The 25,231-nt window shown below is 41.1% G+C and overlaps 1 protein-coding gene and 1 non-coding gene across 5 annotated transcripts in view; both read right to left on the bottom strand.

The window, feature by feature from the left end:
- The window catches only part of LOC129822630 (corticotropin-releasing factor receptor 1-like), a 168,149-nt gene extending 147,929 nt beyond the window's left edge, over positions 1-20,220 (bottom strand). For 2 of the 4 annotated variants that reach the window (XM_055881010.1, XM_055881003.1), the window contains exon 1: positions 19,150-20,202. In XM_055881010.1, the coding sequence (XP_055736985.1) occupies positions 19,150-19,173 (24 nt within the window). In that variant the 5' untranslated portion in view covers positions 19,174-20,202. Of the gene's footprint in view, positions 1-19,149 lie in introns of all 4 variants that reach the window. The other 2 variants (XM_055880997.1, XM_055881015.1) reach the window with 2 other exon arrangements.
- Positions 20,221-21,780: 1,560 nt separating this feature from the next.
- Positions 21,781-21,933, bottom strand: LOC129833901 (small nucleolar RNA snR44). Its single transcript, XR_008756139.1, has one exon. It is a non-coding gene; the product is annotated as a small nucleolar RNA snR44 (small nucleolar RNA).
- Positions 21,934-25,231: the final 3,298 nt, after the last annotated feature.

The following is a 25,231-nucleotide window of genomic DNA, read 5'->3' as shown; positions in this document are numbered from 1 at the left end:
GCATGGCAGATAAGCCTGACAAACAGACCGTTAGATATGTCAATGCATCAGGGCCAAGTGACACCATGTTGAATTATAGGCGGTGCCAGAGAGATCTGATTTAATGGGCCATCCTACATGATTTTCTATCTTGCTTCGTGCTTCAAAACAACTGGGACAGCATTGGGAAACAAGTGGAACCTTTCACTAATGCAAGGTTCTACGTGGAACCCCTTTACCACTTAAAGGTTCTAAGTACAATATGTTTCACCACCAACGGGTTCTACCTGGAACCAAAAAGTGTTCTCCTATCGGGATAAAAAATGATCCAATTTTCTAAGAGTTTAGGCAAGGGGGATAAATGGAGTCTGTGATGTCTGTGATGCGTGACAAACACATATTTCTTTAGACTTTGATTACACTCAGTGGGTTTTAGGATGAAAGGGGAATTTAACTTTTGATTAACTGTGTCATACTTTAAACCAGTGCAAGGCCTTTCTCATAAGAGCCTCAGTGCTTATATGGGTCAGTGTTTCACGCATAGGGCAGTTACTTAATCCACTCTAGTGGAAAGTTGCTGTTGATGCACCTTAAAGTAAGAAGAATATATTGGCAGCAGCATAAAAAGCAAAGATGAGTATAGCCTCTTCGGACATGAAATGCCCACAGGCTATTTGATAAACAGGGCTTCCTTTCTGTCTACAGTTTTTCTGCTCTGATGCCGGTTAAGGGCAAATTATAATTTTAGACGTAACCTTCATGGAGATAAACGTCCCTATCAGCTTTGGTATTGATCTGTCAATGTTACATTGATTCCTATTTTCTCTGTCCTCCGACCAATCAGATGCAGAGGCGGTCGGTGCCATTTAAGATGAGGAAGGATCATTACTATTTTTATGAGCATGGTCTTATTTCTATGACAGCATATTGGATGACTGTCATTCATATTCCATTCACCCAGCTCAATGTAACATTGATAGGTTTAGGCTACTACATGATCCTCAACTTTTCCCAATACACACCATGAGGTTGCTACAACCTAGCCTATGAATGAAAGTGCATTGTTGTCACCATATTAGCTAACGTCAAAGTCAACATAGCTACTAGAACTAACGCGTTCATGCAATGATGCAGTACAATATAGAGTCAGCAAGCAGTTTAGCAGTTACTCCGGTGGGGCCCCGTGGCAATAAATTAATAAGCCTCTTAAATGGTTCTGGTACCGGTTCCGACCAACATTTTCGCTTATAAATTGATCTGTGGTCACCGTAGATCTAAATAGCTTTCATTGAGCGGTAGCCCTGACTCTTCTGCCTGTGTGAAGCAGGGTGTGAAATCTGACACCACTTGAAGCTGGGATGTTCTTTCTATCTTCTGACTGTCCATCAACTCCTTGCTGAACCCTACGTCATAGCCACTAACAACACATATGCCTGGAATTTTTATGTTTCCTGTTGCTCCTCTGAGGAGCCTCCACTGATCAAATGTGGTATCAACAAATCTTTGACCAATTGGTTTTGTTAGCAACAATGCCCCCTTGCCCTTATTTGTCTAAATGGAATTTATACATTTCCTCGAATGGACATTAGGAAACCAGCGATAAAGAGAGTCCCATATGTTGCTATGTACTGTACACTTCAAATCCAAATACATCATTTTCCCATTAGAATGATTTCACAAACTCTTTGTTGAATAAATATCTCAGCTCCACTCCAGCCCAAGATGTGGAAGAGCGAACGGCAGTGATGGTCGCATATGTTGCTATTGTACACATCATCCAAATACTTAATATCTCATTTTGATATGCATACTTGAAATCCAAATACCTAATCTTCCCATTAGAACCCAATCACTTTCCACTCTCAAAGGATTCTCCACTTTAGCCTCTGATGTAGAAGAGCACAGATCCCAACAGTCGTCTCCAGCCACACTACTCTGCAATGCCGAATGATGATGTTTGGATGGGGAGAGAGAGAAATGAACAGTGGAAGCTGGTGCAAAACAGCTCTAGAGTGGAAGGTAATGGACTCAGAAGCAGAAAATTGGTTAAACGGCCACGGAGGTCTCCGTCGCCATATGTCTTCCCTCTGGCAGTGGCTGCTGGCCTCCCTTATCCCTCCATCCCTCCTCCCCCAGCCAACCCTCCATCCTTCTCTTTATCTCCAGAGCCAGGGACCGGGCCTTCTTGAAGCTTGACAGCTGGGATAGGGAGTGGAAGTGTGGCCAACGTTGGCCCATGTAAGTGGATGTTGCTGTCACTGTGTGGATCTTTGAGTGGCTGATGACAGGTGCTAGACACTCCCACACACAAACACACACACACACACACACACACACACACACACACACACACACACACACACACACACACACACACACACACACACACACACACACACACACACACACACACACACACACACACACACACACACACACACACACACACACACACACACACACACACACACACACACACACACACACACACACACACACACACACACACACACACACACACACACACACACACAAGCACACACACACACACATACACACACACATACACACACACACACACACACACACACACACACACACGCCTGGCTATAATCGGCCCCATCAACCCCGAAATGACCCTTTCCCTCCATTTAGCTTAGTTTCCTCTCTTGTCTCAGCATTTACTCTGTTCTCCATTCATATCAACGTGGTAATGATTGGACAGGATGAGAGGGGGACTACTTGGTTGTGTCTCAAATGGCTCCCTATTTCCTATATAGTGCACTAATTTTGATCTGAGCCCACAGTGCTATATATAGAGAATAGGGTGCCATTGGGACGCAGGCCTTGACAGCCACTACCTCCTCCAGCTGTCGTGAGTAAGGTGCCTCCGGCTGCCTTGGTGGCCCATAAGGAGCGGCTGTTTATGTTAGCTACAGTGTCTAAGCTTCACTTATCTAAAGTGAGCAGGCTGCTCACTGTGAATGAGTCGATAGTCTGGGAGCAGCAGGAAAAGGTGCCCTGCTTGCCATTCAGCACACCAGCAGCTGTCTCGGCAGAACTTCTGAAATGAATCAAATCGGGAAGAGGTTGTGGTTCCAAAATCTTCTCAAAATATATTCTAAAAAAACCAAGTTGATATTCCCACTTGGGGAGAGAAATCAAATAGCTAAAGGTTTGTGTATTATAACTGAGACTGAGGGCCTTTCGATGGTTGAGTGGCTTGATGGAGTGTTGGATTAGAAGATCACCTGGCAGAGGATGTGGTTGGTGAGGTAAAATACAGACAGTTGGACATTTTCCGCAAAGTCACTATGGTCTGGCCACACACTTAAATGAGTTTTCCTGCTCTTGGCCTGAGGGCAGATCAAATTTTAACAACCACTATAAACACCTCCGAAGGGGAAAGAGGAGAGACAAAGGTGCTTTCAAATTACCACAATGATTCTCTCTCTCTCTCTCTCTCTCTCTCTCTCTCTCTCTCTCTCTCTCTCTCTCTCTCTCTCTCTCTCTCTCTCTCTCTCTCTCTCTCTCTCTCCTCTCTCTCTCTCTCTCTCTCTCTCTCTCTCTCTCTCTCTCTCTCTCTCTCTCTCTCTCTCTCTCTCTCTCTCTCCCTCTCTCTCTCTCTCTCTCTCTCCTCTCTCTCTCTCTCTCTCTCTCTCCTCTCTCTCTCTCTCTCTCTCTCTCTCTCTCTCTCTCTCTCTCTCTCTCTCTCTCTCTCTCTCTCTCTCTCTCTCTCTCTCTCTCTCTCTCTCAATTCAATTCAAGGGGCTTTATTGGCATGGGAAACATGTGTTAACATTGCCAAAGCAAGTGAGGTAGATAATATACAAAAGTAAAATAAACAATAAAAATTAACAGTAAACATTACACATACAGAAGTTTCAAAACGATAAAGACATTACAAATGTCATATTATATATATACAGTGTTGTAACAATGTACAAATGGTTAAAGTACACAAGGGAAAATAAATACTCTCTCTCTTTCTCTCTATTTTCTCTCTTTCTCTCTCTCTCTTTCTCTCTTTTCTCTCTTTCTCTCTCTCTTTTCTCTCTCTTTTCTCTCTCTTCTCTCTCAGCTCATGATCGAATCTCCATGGGCACTACACAAATCTTCCCCCAGGCTAGCGTTAGGCTTGTGCTAGCCACAGACGTAAGCTGTTAATTCCTCCATGGTGTGTGACAAAGCAGCCAAACATGCAACTGTCAGGAGAAGACTTACACTGCATTTATGGATACGGAACAAGACAGCACAGTCAACCGCCCGTGAATACATTTTCCATCAAGCTCTCTGTGTTGCGTTTTGCAGCCTCAGAGGTGTCTTTTCAAATGGCTCAATTTGAGATTCAGATTCAGAAAAGTGTTATTGTCCCATTGCCGGGCAATTTGGCTCTCTCTTTAAAGTTATGAAAGACAAATGGGCATGGCACGATGACAAAGAAAAAGTTGCAGCACATATAAAAGACAACAACGTCTACTGCAAAGACGACAAATTGTGAACGAGCCCATAAAAAGACAGCGCGCAGCACCATTATTTCATTAGGCTTCGCAGCCTCGCCGGCGCTGCGGCGTGAGCGATGGGATGCAGAACTTGGTCTGCCTCTACCAGACTTAACAAACAATACATTACAACTAATGGGGGAGAGGGAGCGAAAGAAAAACAACGCGAGTAGACAGTGATGAATGCCTTGTTTGTTCAACTACCAGATATCTTCAAGTTTGTTCAAACCTCCCACATTTCAAACAGAAGCCCCGCAGAGCAGAAAGCACACAGCAATGAAAAGGAATAGCACACAGAGGTCTTTGAGCTTCAGCGGAACGCCAAGCCTTTGCCTGCTTTGCATCCTGCACTGATGATTGATTTCACAGGCACAGCTAGGGAAGCTCGAACCAATCTAGGACGGCTGTCTTGCAAAAAACAACATTGATATATGGAGGTAAACACTTAAAGAAAAACCAGCTACCTCCACCCTCGCAGCCGGGCTGTACTGTAATTTGTGTTCATCCACCAATCTGTTTTGAAATTACAGGGTCGATAGACAACCAGCACTACAGGTGCCATGGCAAGCTAACAAACTAACTAAGCAGGTGCCATGGCACTAACTAACAGGCACAGAGGATGGTGGGGACCGTGCTCCGTGGGCGTAAGTGAGGAGGACAGACCCTTGTCACTGTTGCCTGCCGGGCTGCCTGATCTACTTTGATCCCTAGGGCTAGATCCAGCTAGCATACTGTGGTGCTGCAGCCCCAGCGGCACCTCTGTCCCGTTTAAGGCTCTAATGGTGTTTACACATGCAGGGCATTATGACGCTCCACTGTTTACCCTGCCTTATTATCACAGGGGGGAGGAGAGAGAGAGAGAGAGAGAACATGTGTCGCTTGCATGGGTGGCATAATATTGATTGCATTATATTGATCGTTGGCCACACTTACACTCCCTGTCCCAGCTGTCAAACCATGGGTGTATGTTTTTTTTGTGTGTCAGTCGGAGCTTGTAGTGTAGAACTTGTGTGTTGGTGCATATCATGAAAGGCAAGCACGCAAGAACGCTACTACTGTCAAGAGGCAGGTTTGTGCGTGCACTCACTTCGGTACAAGTAATGGAAGTTATATGTTTGAGTGCTGTGTCGGAAGTACTGTAGGTGTATATGTGTAGGAGGCTGCATGGCATGTATCTAGGAATTAACGAGGCAGTCGTGTGTTAATGACTTGGTTACTTAATTACTTGGTGTGGGTGTTGTGGGTCTCTCTATCCGTAGGAGCCAGGCCAGGGAACGTGTGTGTGTGTGTGTGTGTGTGTGTGTGTGTGTGTGTGTGTGTGTGTGTGTGTGTGTGTGTGTGTGTGTGTGTGTGTGTGTGTGTGTGTGTGTGTGTGTGTGTGCGTGTGTGAGAGTGTGTGTGTGTAATAGTGAATGCAGGCATAAGAGACAGCGGAAACTGCACGACACGCACACGCTACTGTCTGAAAATCAACTTCCTCTCACACAGTGGGATGGCTACTGAGGACACCAGGGCATCCAAAGCCCTGAGAGAAAACATGTCTATGAGAGAACCCTATCCCTATTTCTTCCCATTTTGGTACCCTCTGAGGGAGGACTGCCGGATCAATATTTATTCTGCCTCCCCTATGGGTTGTGGTCAAAAGAAGTGCACTACATAGGGAATAGGGTGCCATTTGGGACACAGCCTAAATATGCAACTCTACTTTGCCTCTTCACTTGACCTTGCGGTTGTGGTTGATTCTGGGCCGGTATCGCCGCTGTAAGGTTGTTAATTGTGATAAATGAGAATGACACCAGCTCCTACGGTAGCCCAGCAAGTCAATATATTTTATGCCAGCTCTGGCACGGCACGGCAAGGAGCTGCTGTCTCTGTGGGTAATTAATGGAGGATGCTCAGGCTTGTATCAAGGATGGCGGTAAAAAGGCACAGTGCACCTCTCTCTTGCATATATCTCTCTACTCTATGATTCTAGTGCAGCCACTTGGGCAGTCTTGTGTGTGTGTGTGTGTGTGTGTGTGTGTGTGTGTGTGTGTGTGTGTGTGTGTGTGTGTGTGTGTGTGTGTGTGTGTGTGTGTGTGTGTGTGTGTGTGTGTGTGTGTGTGTGTGTGTGTGTGTGTGTGTGTGTGTGTGTGTGTGTGCAGGACTGTGTTGTGCTTGTATATGGGTGCATGTGTATGTTTGGGAATGGAGGTGCTGTACTAGTACATGTTCAAATAAATCAGACGTCGGAATGGTACGTGGCTAAGATCCCTTGGTCATGCCCCATACAGACTGATTCTGTCCTTTGTATTTTTAATGTCTTTCCTCTGGAGAAACTAAACAATGACGTTCATCTGGATAGGTGCAGTCTCTCTGAGACGTCATGACACGAGGGTACGAAACATGGAGTCAAGCGCTTCCACTTGACTTCCTGCATATCTCAGGCGCCTCGAGCCTGCGACAGATACCGGGAGACCTGGGATATAAAAAAAGTCACCACTCACAGGACCATAAATATGTCACTGTCGTAGGAAAGGAGGCCAGTGTTTACAGCCTGACCAAGCATGGGTTATCAGGCCTCTGGACAATCCACAGTGCACCATAAACATTACAGCAGAGATGGAGTGGGAGGGGGAGAGAGGTAGAGGGAAAGAAAGAGAGCAAAAGGTAGGGAAGAGTTTGTAGTATAGTGAAGACTTAAGGGCCATTTACATTATCTCTCTTCAACATCAGATTTGCTACTTTTCTGTTTATACTGGCCTTGGATGTTGTGTGGCCAAAGCTACATCCTGCTTCATATGTGAGCGCAGCTATTAGCATACCGTAAATACGATAGTATATAGACAAGCAAAATAAACAAAAATAACATATTGAACTTGGAAAAGTACCTCTTGTTAGCTACTCCCTATAGTTGTGCACAATTACACTGAACAAAAGTATTAACCCACCATGTAAAGTGTTGATCCCATATTTCATGAGCTGAAATAAAAATCCCAGAAATTTTGCCAAGACAATCCATCCACCTGACAGGTGTGGCATATCAAGAAGCTGATTAAACAGCATGATCATTACACAGGTGCACCTTGTGCTGGGGACAATAAATTGCCACTTTAAAATGTGCAGTTTTGTCTCACAACACAATTCCACATATGTCTCAAGATTTGAGGGAGAATGCAATTGGCATGCTGATTGCAGGAATGTCCACCAGAGCTGTTTAGAGCATTTAATGTTTATTTCTCTACCATAAACTGCCTTCGACGTCGTTTTAGAGAATTTGGCCGTAAGTCCAACTGACCTAAAAACCGCAGACCACGTGTAACCACGCCAGCCCAGGACCTCCACATCTGGCTTCTTCACATGTGGGATCGTCTGAGGGGGGAGTAATTATGTCTGTAAAAAAGCCCTTTTGTGGGGAAAAACTCATTTTGATTTGCTGTTCTTTGCTCCCCAGTGGGTGGGCCTATGCCCTCCCACCGCTGCCCAGTCATGTGAAATCCATAGATTAGGGCCTAATTCATTCAAATTGACTGATTTCCAGATACAAACTGTAACTGAGTACAATCGTTGAACTTGTTGCACGTTGCGTTTATATTTTTGTTTCAATATAGTTCACATTAATAACAATTGAGTGAAAAGGCTTGTTATTTACAGACTACCGAGACACGGCTATAGTGTCTCTTCGTCCGACATCATAAATATCTCCCGCTTCCTTTCCTAATTAGCTCATTTGTGAGCTGCTTCGAGGCTATGTAATTGCACTGATAATAAGAATACAAAACCTCCACAAATAAACCAATAATCCAACACAGTTCAACTACACTCCAGTCCTCTGATCAAACAAAAGGAAAAAGTAATAACATAACCCTTTTGGGAACCACAAACAATTGCTTTGATGAGTTTGTGTTAGCTTTAAGTGGGAAACCAGAGTATGTACTCTGCCAAAAACAAAACAATCACACAGTAATTTAATTTAAGTAACTTATCGGAAAAGTCAACCAAACAATGGTTGGCTCCCCAAAGCTTTGTTATGGCATCGCCCCCAGTACCCGCTGCTCTCAAACCACCGTAGACTGTGCACTTTCGTTTAATTATTTTGCAGATTTGAGTGGTCAATTGGCTTGGGTGAAACCCTGATGCAGGTATGGAGATGCGCTGCCTTTGTCCTCCTCTGAGTTAGTTGGGAAAAAATGTATTCTCATAGTTATTCAACCAAAAAACCTTGACAAGCTTCAAAGCTGCATTGGACTCAAAGAAAAAGTCCCCCTGAATCAGTACAGTGCCTTCAGAAAGTATTCATACCCCTTGACTTATTCCACTTTTTCTTACCACCTGAATTCAAAAATGTATGAAATAGTTTTTTTTCTCAGCTATCTACACAGAATACCCCATAATAACAAAGTGAAAACATGTTTTTGAAATATAGAAATATCTAATTTACATACACTACTGTTCAAAGTTGGGGGTCAATTAGGAATGTCCTTATTTTTGAAAGAAAATCCCCAAAAATTGTCCATTAAAATAACATAAAATTGACCAGCAATACAGTGTAGACATTGTTAATGTTGTAAATGACTATTGTAGCTGGAAACGGATGGAATATCTACATAGGCGTACAGAGGCTCATTATCAGCAACCATCATTCCTGTGTTCCAATGGCACTTTGTGTTAGCTTATCCAAGTTTATCCTTTTAAAAGGCGAACTGATCATTAGAAAACCCTTTTGCAATTATGTTAGCACAGCTGAAAACTGTTGACCTGATTAAAGAAGCAATAAAACTGGCCTTCTTTAGACTAGTTGAGTATCTGGAGCATCAGCATTTGTGGGTTCGATTACAGGCTCAAAATGGCCAGAGACAGTTTACTTTCTTCTGAAACTCGTCAGTCTATTCTTGTTCTGAGAAAGGAAGACTATGCCATGCGAGAAATTGCCAAGAAATTGAAGATCTCGTAGAGCGCTGTGTACTACTCCCTTCACAGAACAGCGCAAACTGGGGGGGGGGGGGTACTGCAAGGTCAACCTTGTGTTCTGTTTCGTTGTGTTCTTTCTTTGTGTTCTTTAACGTAGCCCTGTCTTTCATTTTTTTCATTGATTTCCCCTGTGTTAGTTACTCACCTGGTCTCGTCAGCTCCTTATTTAGTTCAGTTCATTCTGTTTGTGCCTTTGTGAGGTATTGTTCGTTTTGACTGTATTCCTAGCTCGTTTATGAGAACCAGTTTTAGCCTTCAGTCCTATTTTTTTTACCTGCCTGTTTGCCTACCTATGTATGACCATTGCCTGCCTGTGACCACTATTCCTGCCTTCTGCGAAGACGTAATAAACACCTGCCGCACTCTGCGTGTGAATCTACACCTTTTTCTCCCTGAGTATTCATTACAGATTTAAGTCAAAACTGTAACTAGGCCACTTAGGAACATTCAATGTCGTCTTGGTAAGCAACTCTAGCGTATATTTGGCCTTGTGTTTTAGGTTATTGTCTTGCTGAAAGGTGAATTTGTCTCCCAGTGTCTGTTGGAAAGCAGACTAAACCAGATTTTCCTTTAAGATTGTGCCTGTGCTTATAGCTCTATTCCGTTTCTTTTTATCCCAAAAACACCCATGTCCTTGTCGATGACAAGCATACCCATAACATGATGCAGCCATCACCATGCTTGAAAATATGAAGAGTGATACTCAGTGATGTGTTGTGATGGCTTTGCTCCAAACATAACACTTTGTATTCAGGGCAAAAAGTACATTTTCTTTGCCAATTTTTTTGCAGTGTCTCTTAAGTGCCTTGTTGCACACAAGATGCATGTTTTGTAATATTTGTATTCTGTACAGGCTTCCTTCTTTTCAGTCTGTCATTTACGTCAGTATTGTGTAGTAACTACAATGTTGTTGATCCATCCTCAGTTTTATCCTATCATAGCCATTAAACTATGTAACTTTTTTTAAATCACAATTGGCCTCATGGTGAAATCCCTGAGCAGTTTCCTTCCTCTATGGCAACTGAGTTATGAAAGACGCTTGTATCTTTGTAGTGATTGGGTGCATCGATACACCACCCAAAGCCTAATATAGGGATATTCAGTGTCTGCTTATAATTTATCTTACACATCTACCAATCGATGCCCTTCCTTGTGAGGCATTGAAAACCCCGCCTTGGTCTTTGTGGTTGAATCTGTGCTTGAAACTCACTACTCGATTGAGGGACCTTACAGATAAATGTATGTGTGGGGTATAGAGATGGGGTAGTTATTCAACAATCTTTTTAAGCACTGTTACTGAACATGGAATAAGTCCATGCAATTTATCATATGATTTGTTAAGCACATTTTTACTGAATGTATTTAGTCGGGCCATAACAAAGGGGTTGAATACTTATTGACTCAAGACATTTTAGCCTCAAATTAGTAAAACATTTTCACCACAAATAACAAACAAAATTCCACTTTGACATTATGGGGTGTTGTGCCTAGATCAGTGATTTATCTCAACTTAACCATTTTTAAATTCAGGCTGTAATAAGACAAAATGTGGAAAAAGTAAAGGGGTGTGAATACTTTCTGACTATGTCTCTAACAGGATAAAATACCTGGATGATACACACTGCATATAGCTTTGTAGTAAAAGTAGAAAGAGTTTGATACGGTCATACAAGAGTATGAGTACAATGTATTGTGTTTACGCACTCTCCAACTCAAGAGCTATGTAGGAATCATGAAGCAATCATGTTTTGAAAAAGTCATGGGGCGGTTTCACAGATCTGGATTAGGCCTACTTTCAAATGAAAAAGAAATTCCATTGAACGTGGTTTGGCGTCCATGGGAATACTTAATCTGGGTCTGCGAAACTGGCCCATAGATTCCTAATCAGACATTATGAGACTGTTATCCCTTAGACTCTAAGGTTTATTGCCATTGAGTACTATACTGAAAATAGACTAAACAAAAAATAAATGAGTTTGACAGTCTACAACTCAACAATGGCTAGCATTAGAAAAATAATTAAAAGATTACATTTGTCCAGAAATAGTTGCTTTATTGCTTTGGTATTTATCTGATTTAGCCATGTTTAGTTATGTAAGGACTAGACAGCAAATATCCTGTGATTTTCAGTTCCACAATGCTCATGTTGGAAAATAATAATCTCTGTATTGTTATATCTACGACAACACCCCATCACCAAACCTTAACAACATCAAGAGTAAACCAATCAGATTCAGATTATGGACGGTCAAAGTAAAGCATGAAGTACGAAATAGGAAAATAAAATAGAAATAGATAGAGACAGATAATGATCAGGCAGCGTAGCGTGTCCGTGTTATTACATGAGTTTCTAGGTGTCCAGTTTTACCAATTAAACTTGAATAGTCAATGCACAGTTTAGAACTATCTTTACATTAGATATCAGTGTCTTTGAATCATACCCTTCAGCCCTGTGCTATGCAATCTTTAACAGTTATCTTCCAATGCTTCAGTACTGCTTTATCTAAGGTCAAATAAATAGTGTGGCCCATATTTAATCTATTCATTATACCTACAAGCACCAGTTAAGACCGTGATACAATATAGCCTCGACTGTATCATCGCTATGTAACCAGGTTATTACACCACCGTCTCCCCAACCACCTCTTTCCACAGCACTGATTGGCCTTATGACTGACACACCAGTTTCTTACAGCACCCCTATGGAAACAAGACAGAGAGGAACGCATCCCAAATGGCACCCTATTACCCACATAGTGCACTACTTCTAACAGCCCAATGGACCCTTTTGGAATAGGGTGCCATTTGGGACGCAAGCCAGTGAGTGCTCCTACAGTGTCTTTAAGTGCTTTTATACACGTGTCTGTGAGCATAGCGTGATGTAGAAAAATAAAGAACAGCCATGCAAGTCAGCAGATGGATCGCAGTTTGGCTTGCCCGGAATTGTTTCCTTCATTCTATTAAAGGGTCAATATGGGAGCGGTGAATACGTTTTTGACTTTTTAAAAGTGGTGGCTGCGTTGTTTTTGTTTGAATCTCAGACTGCCCCTTTAAATACCCAGCTCTCTGAGGTTTCACTTGAAATTGATCAGACCCGCTTTCTGAGAATTGTACAGGGCTCATGTTGTAAGGGGCTTAGGGAAAGGAGAAGCAAAGGCTTTTCAGGGCAACTATGATTGTTATCATCCGTATTTGATCTAAAACTGATTACCTTTGGTACGTAATGTCCTGTCCTCCGATTTGGTTATATTTTTTATAGAATGAATTTACACAGGAGGCAATCAATATGTAGTTAACCAAAGACTTGCAACTACCAGTGCATCTTAAGCCATCAGCCTATGTGATGTGTCGTGACATATTCTTTTGCGTTACACCATTTCCAATTTCTTTGTACACATTGTATTGTTTTGAGGAACTCTGGAATGTACACTACCGTTCAAAAGCTTGTGGTCATTTAGAAATGTCCTTGTTTTTGAAAGAAAAGCACATTGTTTGTGCTTTAAGATGGGCAAAAGAATTAAGATGAGCAAAAGAACACTGGACAGAGGATTAGCTAACACAACGTGTCATTGGAACACAGGAGTGATGGTTGCTGATAATGCGCCTCTGTACGCCTACGTAGATATTCCATTAAACAATCTGCAGTTTCCAGCTAAACTAGTCATTTGCAACATTAACAATGTCTACACTATATTTCAATGGACAAAAAATGTACTTTTCATTCAAAAACAAGCCATTTCTAAGTGACCCCAAACTTTTGAACAGTAGTGTATGTATTGCAATCCAAATCTAACATCTACTTGATATCCTTTTTTTTAATCAGGATTTTAGATGTGGTGGTTTAAAGAAGCCTGATATCCTATGACTCAATCAAAACAAGTGGTTAGAATTTCTCCTCCAGTTGCTTGCTATACCTTGGGACCAATTGCATAGAAGTGGCATAGATTTCTCTTGGGCTAGACTAGGAAACATCTACTAAAATCTGCTGCAGAACTCGTGTCATGATGAGTGACATTGAGCTATCCATCAATGCGATAGGTTCAGGGCTGTGCATGACCAGGGTCCTATTCATTAGGGGGAAAAAATTTCAAAATGGACTGAAACAGGGAGGTACCACTGTACATTGTCCAATAAGAACACTGAGTAGCAAAATGGTTTGCTACGGTTTGCTACGCTGTGCTCTACTGAACATGACCCTGACCAGATAGAAGAGCGCCCTCCTCTGGCCTTCAACCCCTCCCACCTGACCTTAATAGAGAGAACCTGTACTTCTGATAAATGTCCAATCTTGCAGGGTGCAAACAATACATTTCCATATCCACTGTAATAGACTACTGTACTGATAGACACACCTGTCAGCCTCACCTATATTATAGCCCAGAATGACATACTGTATAGTGGGATATTAGTTCATTACCGGCCTTCAAACTCTGACTGATTGAAGTTCTCAAGCCTCGTCCTATCTGCAGCAAACAGTCCAGTCACCTTGGCTTGGGGAAGGTGGGCTTTAAAACATGTGTGTGCTGGCAACCTAGCTATTATTGATTAATATGTTCAGTTGGAGCTGCTGATGCAAGCACTTTCAAGGATTTCAGCCTTGCGCCGTCGAACACATACTTTATCATTAATGTATAGCCACCTGCTTGGTATAGTGCACTATACAGGGAAAAGTGTAACATTTCAGACGCAGGCATGATATACGATAGATGGCTTTATATGTGTCTTGAAGGTCAAACCATAGTAAACAGTAAATGCACGTAAGCCATATACAGTTGAAGTTGGAGGTTTACATACACCTTAGCCAAATACATTTAAACTCAGTTTTTCGCAACTCCTGACTTAATCCTAGTAAAAATTCACAATTTTAGTTTAAGAATGTGAAATGTCAGAATAATAGTAGAGAGAATGATTTATTTCAGCTTTTATTTCTTTCATCATATTCCCAGTGGGTGAGAAGTTGACATACACTCAATTAGTATTTGGTAGCATTGCCTTTAAATTGTTTAACTTGGGTCAAACGTTTTTGGTAGCCTTCCACAAGCTTCCCACAATAAGTTGGGTGAATTTTGGCCCATTCCTCCTGACAGAGCTGGTGTAACTGAGTCAGGATTGCAGGCCTCCTTGCCTGCACACGCTTTTTCAGTTCTGCCCACACGTTTTCAATAGGATTGGGTTCAGGGCTTTGTGATGGCCACTCCAATACCTTGACTTTGTTGTCCTTAAGCCATTTTGCCACAACTTTGGAACTATGCTTGGGGTCATTGTCCATTTGGAAGACCCATTTGCGACCAAGCTTTAACTTCCTGACTGATGTCTTGAGAGGTTGCTTCAATATATCCACATACATTTCCTCCCTCATGATGCCATCTATTTTGTGAAGTGCACCAGTCCCTCCTGCAGCAAAGCACCCCCACAACATGATGCTGCCACGCCTGTGCTTCACGGTTGGGATGGTGTTCTTCGGCTTGCAAGCATCCCCATTTTTCCTCCAAACATAACAATGGTTATTATGGCCAAACAGTTCTATTTTTGTTTCATCAGACAAGAGGACATTTCTCCAAAAAGTACGATCTTTGTCCCCATGTGCAGTTGCAAACCGTAGTCTGCCTTTGTTTAATGGCGGTTTTGGAGCAGTGGCTTCTTCCTTGCTGAGCGGCCTTTCAGGTTATGTCGATATAGGACTCGTTTTATTGTGGATATAGAAACTTTTGTAGCTGTTTCCTCCAGCATCTTCAAAAGTTCATTTGCTGTTGTTCTGGGATTGATTTGTACTTTTCGCACCAAAGTACATTCATCTCTAGGAGACAGAACGTGTCTCCTACCTGAGGGGTATGATGGCTGCGTGGTCCCATGGTGTTTATACTTGCGCACTATTGTTTGTACAGATGAACGTGGTACCTCCAAGCGTTTGGAAATTGCTCCCAAGGAGGAACAAGACTTGTGGAGGTCTACAAAAAAAATTCTGAGGTCTTGGCTGATTTTCTTTGATTTTCCCATGATGTCAAGCAAAGAGGCACTGAGTTTGAAGGTAGGCCTTGAAATGCATCTACAGGTACACCTCCAATTGACTCAAATTATGTCAATTAGACTTTTAGAAACTTATAAAGCCAGGACATATTTTCTGGAATGTTCCAAGCTGTTTAAAGGCACAGTCAACTTAGTGTATGTAAACTTCTGACCCACTGGAATTGTGATACAGTGAAATAATCTGTCTGTAAACAATTGTTGGAAAAATGACTTGTGTCTTGCACAAAGTAGATGTCCGAACCGACTTGACAAAACTATAGTTTGTTAACAAGAAATTTGTGGAGTGGTTGAAAAATGAGTTTTAATAACTCCAACCCAAGTGTATGTAATCTTCCGACTTCAACTGTAGGTAGTCAATGAGACACATGGCTGTGGTAAGGGTCGCCGGCGCTGTTCATGGTCACACAGATGTATTATATTCCCCAGTGGCAGCTTCTGGTGGGAAACCAATCCAAAAGTCACCCTGCTTTCTACAAAAAATATATTCAACACCTCAAGGGTGTAATGTAGTTAAGGAAAAATACTTTAACTTACTACTTAAACTAGTTTTGGGGGTATCTGTACTTTGCTTTGCTATTTATATTTTTTTAACAACTTTTAATTTTACTCCACTACATTCCTAGAGAAAATGAATGCACTTTTAACTCCATTCATTTTCCCTGACACCCATAAGTACATTTCAAATGTTTAGCAGGACAAGAAAACGGTCCAAGAGAACATCCCTGGTCATCCCTATTGCCTCTTATCTGGCAGACTCACTAAACACAAACGCTTCAATTGTAATATGCTTCGTTTGTAAATGAGTGTTGACAGCAAGAAGCCCAAATAGATTTGACAAAAGAAGAAGTATTTCAAACCCTGATTACATTGGTTTACGATAACCTCTTTATTTATGTGTGGGAATGCTTGGGAACAGATTTTGTGAATTGCAATCTATTTGAGCTGATTTCCTGGTGATTTTACGTCAAAATAAATTAATAAAGATATATTTATTTTTCTACGAAAAATTGGGGGGCCAAATAAAATCACCTGGGTGCCGAATTTGGCCCGTGGGCCGCCTATTGGGGAACCTTGTTGTATAGTGCTAGCACAGACTGTTTTTCCTCAAAAGCCAGTTTCCCTTCTGTCAGCCAAGCAGCCATTGGTTTTCAGCTATGTGATATGGTTGCGCGGGAGGATTTATATCTGTAGCTTCTGTGCCCGTGGAAATATAATTACTACAGTATACTAGAATTAACTAGAATTGAATGGGAATGTCCGTTCTGTGGTCTGGTCCTTTTCATCTGAGGGCTCTGTGATCAGTTAATTAGATCAGCGAGGACAGACAGACCCAGGCTATGACTGTGACTAGGGGTACATTGAGATCTTTAATTAAAGAAGTGGACATTGAGATTTAATTGAGGAATAGTTTTGATGAGATGCAGAACAGACTGGAGTCTCACTGACATTCACACCTGATGAAGGGACAAGGATCTGTTTGCCTCTGAAAGAAGGCCCTGTTTAGGACTGTCGTTAAAAGCTTGGTAGAGAGGAAGAAATGTGTAGGCCTACAGAGTCTGTCTGCCAGGCAAATAGGGAGTATAAAAATAACATTATGTTGGTGATTCATTCGAAAATGTAAAATGTATAGTTTGGTGGACAGGACAAAAATGTTTACAGTCAGACAGTTTGGCAAATATATAAAAATGACATATTGTTGATTCACTTTAACATACTCACATTTACATATCAAATGAATCATATGAAAATCAAAGACATGGGATGGTTGCTCAGTCAAAACGAAAGTGATCTGATCATTAGCTAGATGATGGATCTGCAATCAGATATGCATCGTTGGTATTATTTGCATTTTCACTTCCTCACTGTCCAGGTTGTCTTTTCTGCTTTAATTAGAACGTCAACCCTCACTGCATTTAGAACTGTCAATCACTTCACCTCATAGCCCTGGGTAGAGTTCACTAATCTCTCTCCATTGGACAAATGCCAGACTTACCTCAAGCAATATAGGCTTAGTGTGATTCACAGGCAGTGGCTGTGTAGAAATGAATCCCCTACTGCACCTGCATGAGTTTGATTCTCAATGCATCAGGGTGTCTATATTGAGACTGTTTTGAATATACTGCACAAAGAAGGTATGATCATATGCATACACCAGATGCACAAGTGTCTGTAAGCCAAACATTTTTCAGCGTAAACATTTGGTATGCATGGAACAAAATGTGTCAACCATTCCGTATTTACTGCTCCTTGTCGTGAGGTATTGCATGGGTAACCCTTGCTTTACACAACAGAACACATGGATCATTTATGTTCCATGTAGAAATAGAAGGCTTTGTAATCTCTGCCCTGTGTTTCCACTGTATAAGCTCACTTTCTTTATACACTTGTGCAACCTTGTGTAAAGCTGCCAACTCTATGATTCTACACAGCATAAAGGATTCATTTTGGCCACAAGTTGTGGCAAAAGATTTTAGTCATAAAGTGAAAACAATGAGAACAAAGAGGCTTGGCATGTGTCGGCAATGTCAATGGTTCGAAGAAGCTTATTTTTAGTGTTTGTATTTTGATTTATGATATCAAAATGAGGTGCGCTATGCGGCGAGGTGCCAAACCTCTCCAACTTGGCGCATTCAAGATTGAAGAATCCCGTACAAGTAGTAGACCTATGCAAGTACTGAAGAGTTGTGTTGTTGCCGTCGGTGCTTTCAATCTCCGCAGGTCATGTAGGCTATGTGGATGTGAGGATTGTATAAGAAAACAGGCATATTTATTCCTACCGATTTAGATTTGACCCTTACTCAAACGTGTAATGACAATGCGTAATCTTCTCCTGGGTTAGGCTAAATCAGGCGAGCCACAACAACACCTAAGATTGGCTGAAAGACTTAGAAAGATCCCAAAAACAGCCCTGTGCCTCCTGCGGATTTAAATTAAATTGAATACCTGCTGAGTCATATTTGCAATATTTACTGTCTCAGCATTATCAGCGCGTAACTGCGTTTAATTGTATTCTCGAATACAAGCCAAGTGAATGAATCAACAACAAAAAATGCATATAACAAAATTTAGCAATATCCCCTTTAATAATAATAGTTCGTAGTGCTCGAGAGCTCCAGTGCCAATATAACCTGCATTTGAAGTAATATCATACACTAGATATTGTTCTTTACGGGAGTTGTAAACGGAAAACACACACGCACACATATACTGCACACGCACACTTTTACATTCATCCTTTGCTGCTGCTACTCTTTTCCTTATTTTACTCTCATTATTATCTATCCTGATGCCTAGTCACTTTACCCTGCCCTCGTGTACTTAAAACCTGGTACCACTGCAAATTGATCTGGTACGACTACTGATAGCCTACTCTCTGTATATAGCTCCATTCTTGACTATTTTATTTTATTCTTCGTGTTACTATTTTATTTGTATTATTAATGTTGAACTCTGCGTCGTTGGGAAGGGCTCTTAAGCAAGCATTTCACGGTAAAGTCTACACCAGTTGTATTCGGCGCATGAGACACATACAGTCTGATTTGATTTGAAAAAACAAATCTAAGTCCCAAGCAGTGAGAGGCAAAAACACAATCTCAGCTGCCAACAAAACATTTTTTTTTTTTACAACATAGCAGTTAATAACTGAAAGGACAACAATGATTTAAAAGCATCTCGCATGCACCTGACATACCTGGGGAAGAATTCGCAGCCACATTTTTCTGTGCGTTTATTTGCTGATACCTCCAAACTGCACTCCTGCCTTCCCGCAGTTACCGTGTTACCACGCGATGCCTCTGGTACAGGATTAGGGATACTCAATTCTCACAAGAGAGGATATCACGCAACTTTCGGAATAAATCTTGCCCACACGAACAACCAACAGTTACTTATCGTTATGCATTTTCTCAAATATGAAGTCCCAATAAAGTATAAAATGTTCATTTATTTTATAACACAGCCTCTAAATTGCCGGTCATTATCTTATTGAGATATGTTTGGTTTTAATCGATGTCAGTCCATTTCAGAGGAAATTCAAACGTCTCTTCGGAAATATTTTTTTTGTATAATGTTGATCCGTAGTAGTCTATTTCTTTCTGTATTACACCGCTATATATTCCGGTGAATGGACTTTCCAGAGGACTGCGTTTAGCTTGGTTTTAATAATAGCCATGTACATAAAACGAACATTAGAGGTTCCGTCCGCAGTATCCAATAATTAATTCAGTGGGCCTATTGAAATTCGGCCAGAGATTGATGTCGGGTCTCGCCAACTTCAAAGCGTTGACAGCCTTTTGCGTCGTCCTTTTTCAATCCCTCTTCATAACAGTCCTCTCATGTATTGTTTTTTTTTGTTCGATGTGCGACTGGTCAGGTGCTCCAATATTTATTTTCTCAATGCTAAGGTCTCCAAAATAGCATTTAACTTATAATATCTAGGCAACATACACCACAGCATTCATTAAATCTGCCCACTGCGCTCCAAAAAGTGAAAAGGGAAGAGTGCTTCCCAGGCTCAGCTTCAGAAATCGCCTAATAAGATGTTTTTGACAAAACTACACCGGTATCCTCTTAACGCAGTGGCGGGCCACAGTCTTTCTCGCTCTTTGGGTGTTTCAGCTCCGATTCCACTTCACTGCAGTTCGACCGACTGCTTTTAGAATTTGAAATATTTTGTTTGCGGTACTGCTCTCTCAGCCTCCATAGGCAAATAGTACAAACTCCAGCATGCGATCGCATAGACTGTCCTACGTCACTGCACACTTTACGGCTCTCCTCTCTTCAGTTTAGTTTTTCATCCTGAGTGCAAATTAACTTGTATTGCACTTCATCGAAACAACATGTTAGATCTGTTCTCGATTTATGTCCAATGGTACACACCAACTCCAGAGGGGCAGGAAAAGGTAAGTCTGTGAAGCTGTAATATGGTTCAATTAAGTAATAATTTGCCAAATACTCCAACTGAAGCCCCCTTGAAAGCTCTAGACCCATGTCATATATTGTATAGGAACATGAGGATACATAATTATAACATAATTTAGGCTGGCCACTCAAATAATCCCCTTCCTCCCTCTCTCCATTGTACTGCCTTATCTCTCCTGATGCCCCACCATGTGTATTTATTTGTTTATTTAACCTTTATTTAACTAAGCAAGTCAGTTAAGAACAAATTCTTATTTACAGTGACGGGCTAGGAGCAGTGGGTTAACTGCCTTGTTCTGGGGCAGAAAGACTGAGAGATTTTTACCTTGTCAGCTAGGGGATTCAATCTAGCAACCTTTTGGTTACTGGACCAACACTCTAACCACTAGGCTACCTGTCATATAGTCATATTGAAATTTCCACATGTTTTGCACATGCAAAATTGTATTTCACATGTGAAAACCATGTGGTTTTGGAACACTTTACATGGAGTTTCAAGTGGATTTTCACATGTGATCACAACCATTCACAAGTGGATTAACATTTTCCCATGATGCCCTGCAATCCACGTACATATTTGACAGATGTATTTATACAGTAATTATTATTCAGTATTTCCTCACCAGGGATTTGAACAACTTCTTGGTTCATGATATTCCGATCTTTCTGCTACACCAGCATGGCTGTGTCAATGACTGATTTCACCTGTATTCCCACACTTTGCGGGTCATAATAAATATCAACTTTGTATAATACAGTACATTCAAAAACTATTCTATTTATCATAGTGATTCAGGAGTAACATTAAACCAGAATAATATGTCCCACCAACATTAGACAACTATACAGAAAACCCTCAAATTGATGAGATAAGTAAATGAAATAAACAATAGTCAGATAACTGATAACTAAAATAGTGCAGATACGTATTATAGGTACTGAATGTGTAGAGGACTTTTAAGAATGCTACAGACTTTGTGACGCAGCAGAAAGACCAGCGTAACCCAAATCCAGAGGTGTTTGATTTCAAATCCAAGGTGAGGTCATATTGAAAACTCAGTACTAAGTGATCATGTCAAATGTAATCATATTGTTTATGATTAAAGACTTGTACAGCTTTTTCATAACACATTTTACTCAACAGCTTACCACTTACCTTAAACCCACTTACCTTAAACCCCCCGTACCATTTCATTACCTCCCTTACAAAAATAAATTTGTGGAATTTACTATTTCACATTATGAAGCTGAAATTGAGCTGAAATCTACAAATGTGAAAACAAAAGAGACATGTGAGGTCAGTTGTTCACATGTATTCAACATGGACTTCACATGTAACGCCACCTTTTCACGTGAGAATAACATGTTTTCACCTCACATGTGAAGTGTAGATTCACAAGTGGAATTTACATGAAAAACATTCACATGTGAAAAGAACATTTGCAATTTCACATGTGAACAATTTCACATGGAATTGTATTTTCACATTTGAAAAACGTTGGTCCATAGGGGGGCTAGGCCTGCATCTCTGCTAAAATCTAGGTATAAGATTGAAAGGAATCTGAGTCTTATTCTGTAAATTTAGCTACTGCTTGCTTTTCTAAAGTCTACCAACTTTGCCAGCAGGCATACCAGCTAACATAGTTAGGCAAGCTAGCTACTCTTGTTACTCTTGCTAGCTACACTTGTAGGTACTCGGCAGGTAACCTAGCAGTTAAGAGCGTTGGGCCAGTGACCGAAGGGTGAAAAAAATTGGTCGATATACCCTTGAGCAAGGCACTTAACCCGAATTGCTCCTGTAAGTCACTCTGCTAAATAAATAAAATGCAGATATAAATATAACTTCATTGATAGCCTAAAATGGCTACTTGGTACAGTAGCTAGTTATGAAGTTGGGAACCTTTCTGGGCTAGCTAAAGCCAACTTCATTGATAGGTGGCTAGTAGCATTACAGAAAAGAACAAGTATTATATATATATATTTTTAAAGTAAACAGAACAAGTTTAAGTGGACACATGGCCCTGTACCCCCTATGAGCATGATGCCTCTGCGTACACAAAATGCAGTTTGGGCCACAAGCCTACATTATCCTTTATCTCTCCCAGGTAAAGTAAGGGGCAGGCTTAAATCATTTCATAGAGGAGCTAGATAGATTGATGAGATGACAAAGCCTTTTTTTTTTTACAAATAGAGTAGGTCTATCTGAAATCTGACATATTGCAGCGCTAATGCAATGATATCCCATGTGATGATGTATGGCCTGCTCTACGAGGGTATTGGAGAGCTCACTGAATATAAAGATGGAGACTTGGGGAGGGGAACACTGTTGCTACTTCACTCTCCAATATTCATGTAGGAGCAAACTGAAGAGAAGAGGATATTCAGCCACTCTTGGTGGACAATGGACATTCATTTAACAAATAGAAATGGAGGCATGGAAACCAGATGCATTTGAATGATTTACTTAAGACAAAGAATGCAGTCCTAGCATTGTTGTCACAGGTGTGAAAAGAGCCTTAATTACTTGTGCATGCTACCTTGGTTTGAGAGCTTGCTAACTGAATGATTGATCCTGCAATTATATCTGCTGACTGTTTCTTTAAATTCCTGATTGTTCTTTAAATTCTGTGTCTTTTTTTGTTGTTTGAGGTGCGGCTGCCTGGTGGAAGGTGCAAGTAAGAGGGAAGTTTGACATGTGGCTGTTGATTTAAGTTTGGAAGTTGCTGACTTTTTAGCTAGTTGAGATCATTGTTTTATGTTATATAAATAAAATGACTGTTTAGTTAGGTTCTGGTGCAGGGTCGCAGGAAACACTGTTTTTGTTTAGTTCCACTGGTCCTAAGGCCCTTGTTAAGGTCAACGGCATCTTTGCCCAGTACCAGGATATTTTAGCACAAAACCTGGTTGCCTCTGCCAGAGGCTGAAACTTGTTCGCAGGTGGATCTTCCAGCAAAACAATAACTCCAAGCACAGTATTGAAAACTGGGTGCCAATAATTGATATTTCAAAATATTTTTTTTTTTAACAAAAACTCTTTCTCTGAGCAATTGTATTAGTATAAAATAATATAATTTTCAAATTTTTATGAGCATACAGTATAGCTCAGTATTTTTATTATTTATTTTTTTGTCTTTTATCCAAATTTTTTATCAAGGGTGACAATAATTGGAGATGACAGTGTATACTGGATGTCCAAAATTGTGGGGGGAAAGACCAAATGTTTTTTTCCCCCAACATAATAGGTATCATAAGAATACTTCCAGAACCACCTTGTGGAGAACTTAGTTACTTACACTTATTTTATTGTACCACATATGTTGACTTGTGTGTACTGTAAAGGTCACCATTACCATATAGTACATCTCTGAATCTGCACATTTTGTAATCATGGGACCGAAGCTTGATGGTCTCTTTATGTACAGTATTTTATTACTTTTTTTGAGGGATCCTATTGTGCCACCCAAACCCTCATATCATGGGGTGTGATCGCAGCCAGGTCACCCGGGATATAAGTCAGTATTCGACGTCCATCCCTATTTCAGGAAGTTGGGAGATGATGTGGAAACTGTCCGCTAGGAGCAACAGTGAGCGCTATTACCTTTTCGGTTTTTGCAAAGGCATTGTGGACGGTATTTGGTATTTATTAGGCTCTCCATTAGCCGCTACAAAAGCATCAGCTACTCTTCCTGGGGTCCACATGAAACATGACATAATACATATTATAAACTGGGTGGTTCGAGCCCTGAATGCTGATTGGCTGACAGCCATGGTATATCAGACCGTAAACCATGGGTATGACAAAATATTAATTATTTCTGCTCTAATTAAGTTGGTAACCAGCTTATAATAGCAATAAGGCACCTCTGGAGGTTTTGATATATGGCCAATATACCACGGCTAAGGGCTGTGTCCAGGCGTTGCATCGTGAGTAAGAACAGCCCTTAACCGTGGTATATTGGCCATATACCACATCTCCTCGGGCCTTATAGCTTTAGTACAGAACATTATTAGTCAAGGACCGAAATACATACATTAAAAACGTCACACATAGCCTACATATCAGTACACACACACAATATTTAGGTCTAATATATAATACATTGCAAATTACAATACAAGATATATAAAATGTCTGTCTCTCTTCACAGTCCCCTTTCTGCAGTAAGGTGTTCTTTTATCTGTTTTTTTAACTGGTTTTAATGCTAGCTTGAGTTGCCTTGGGTGGCAGAGAGTTCCATGTAGTCATGTCTCTATTTAATACTGTGTTTCTCAGCCTCTGTTCTGGACCTGGGGACTGTGAAGAGACCTCTGGTTGCATGTCTTGTGTTGTACCGATGACTGACCGAACTGTGCGCCAACTGCTTGAACAGACACTTCGGTACCTTCGACACATCAATGCCTAGCACAAAGACCAATAGTTATGCAGTCAATCACTCCTCAACTTTTAGCCAGGAGAGACTGACATGCATGTTACTTCTTCCATGTACATCTAAGTGCGATATGTGCTGCTTTGTTCTGGACCAACTTACCTATGTCCTTACATGACCATACAGCTGGCCAATAGTCCAGGTGCTACAATACTAGGGCCTGTAGGACCTATCTGGTTGACAAGAAGGCAGAGGAATGCCCTGTCATGGACAGACCTCTTTCCATTTTAGCAACCATAGTGTCTATGTGTTTTGACCATGACAGCTTGCTATCTGCCTCTGGTGCCAAAGGTTGCATGTTCAAATCCTGCGATAGAAAGTTAATGCCTAAACTTAACCTTAAGCACTTAGAAATTGTAAGTTTGAGAAACATGGATGAACATCTAACTCTGACGTGAGACTGTGAGCTTATTGGTGATTGTGCCA

This window comes from Salvelinus fontinalis, chromosome 2, assembly GCF_029448725.1.
Source record: "Salvelinus fontinalis isolate EN_2023a chromosome 2, ASM2944872v1, whole genome shotgun sequence".
NCBI classification, from domain to species: Eukaryota; Metazoa; Chordata; class Actinopteri; order Salmoniformes; family Salmonidae; genus Salvelinus; species Salvelinus fontinalis.
Note: the sequence above shows the minus strand (reverse complement) of the source record. Positions and strands in the feature narration are given on the sequence as shown.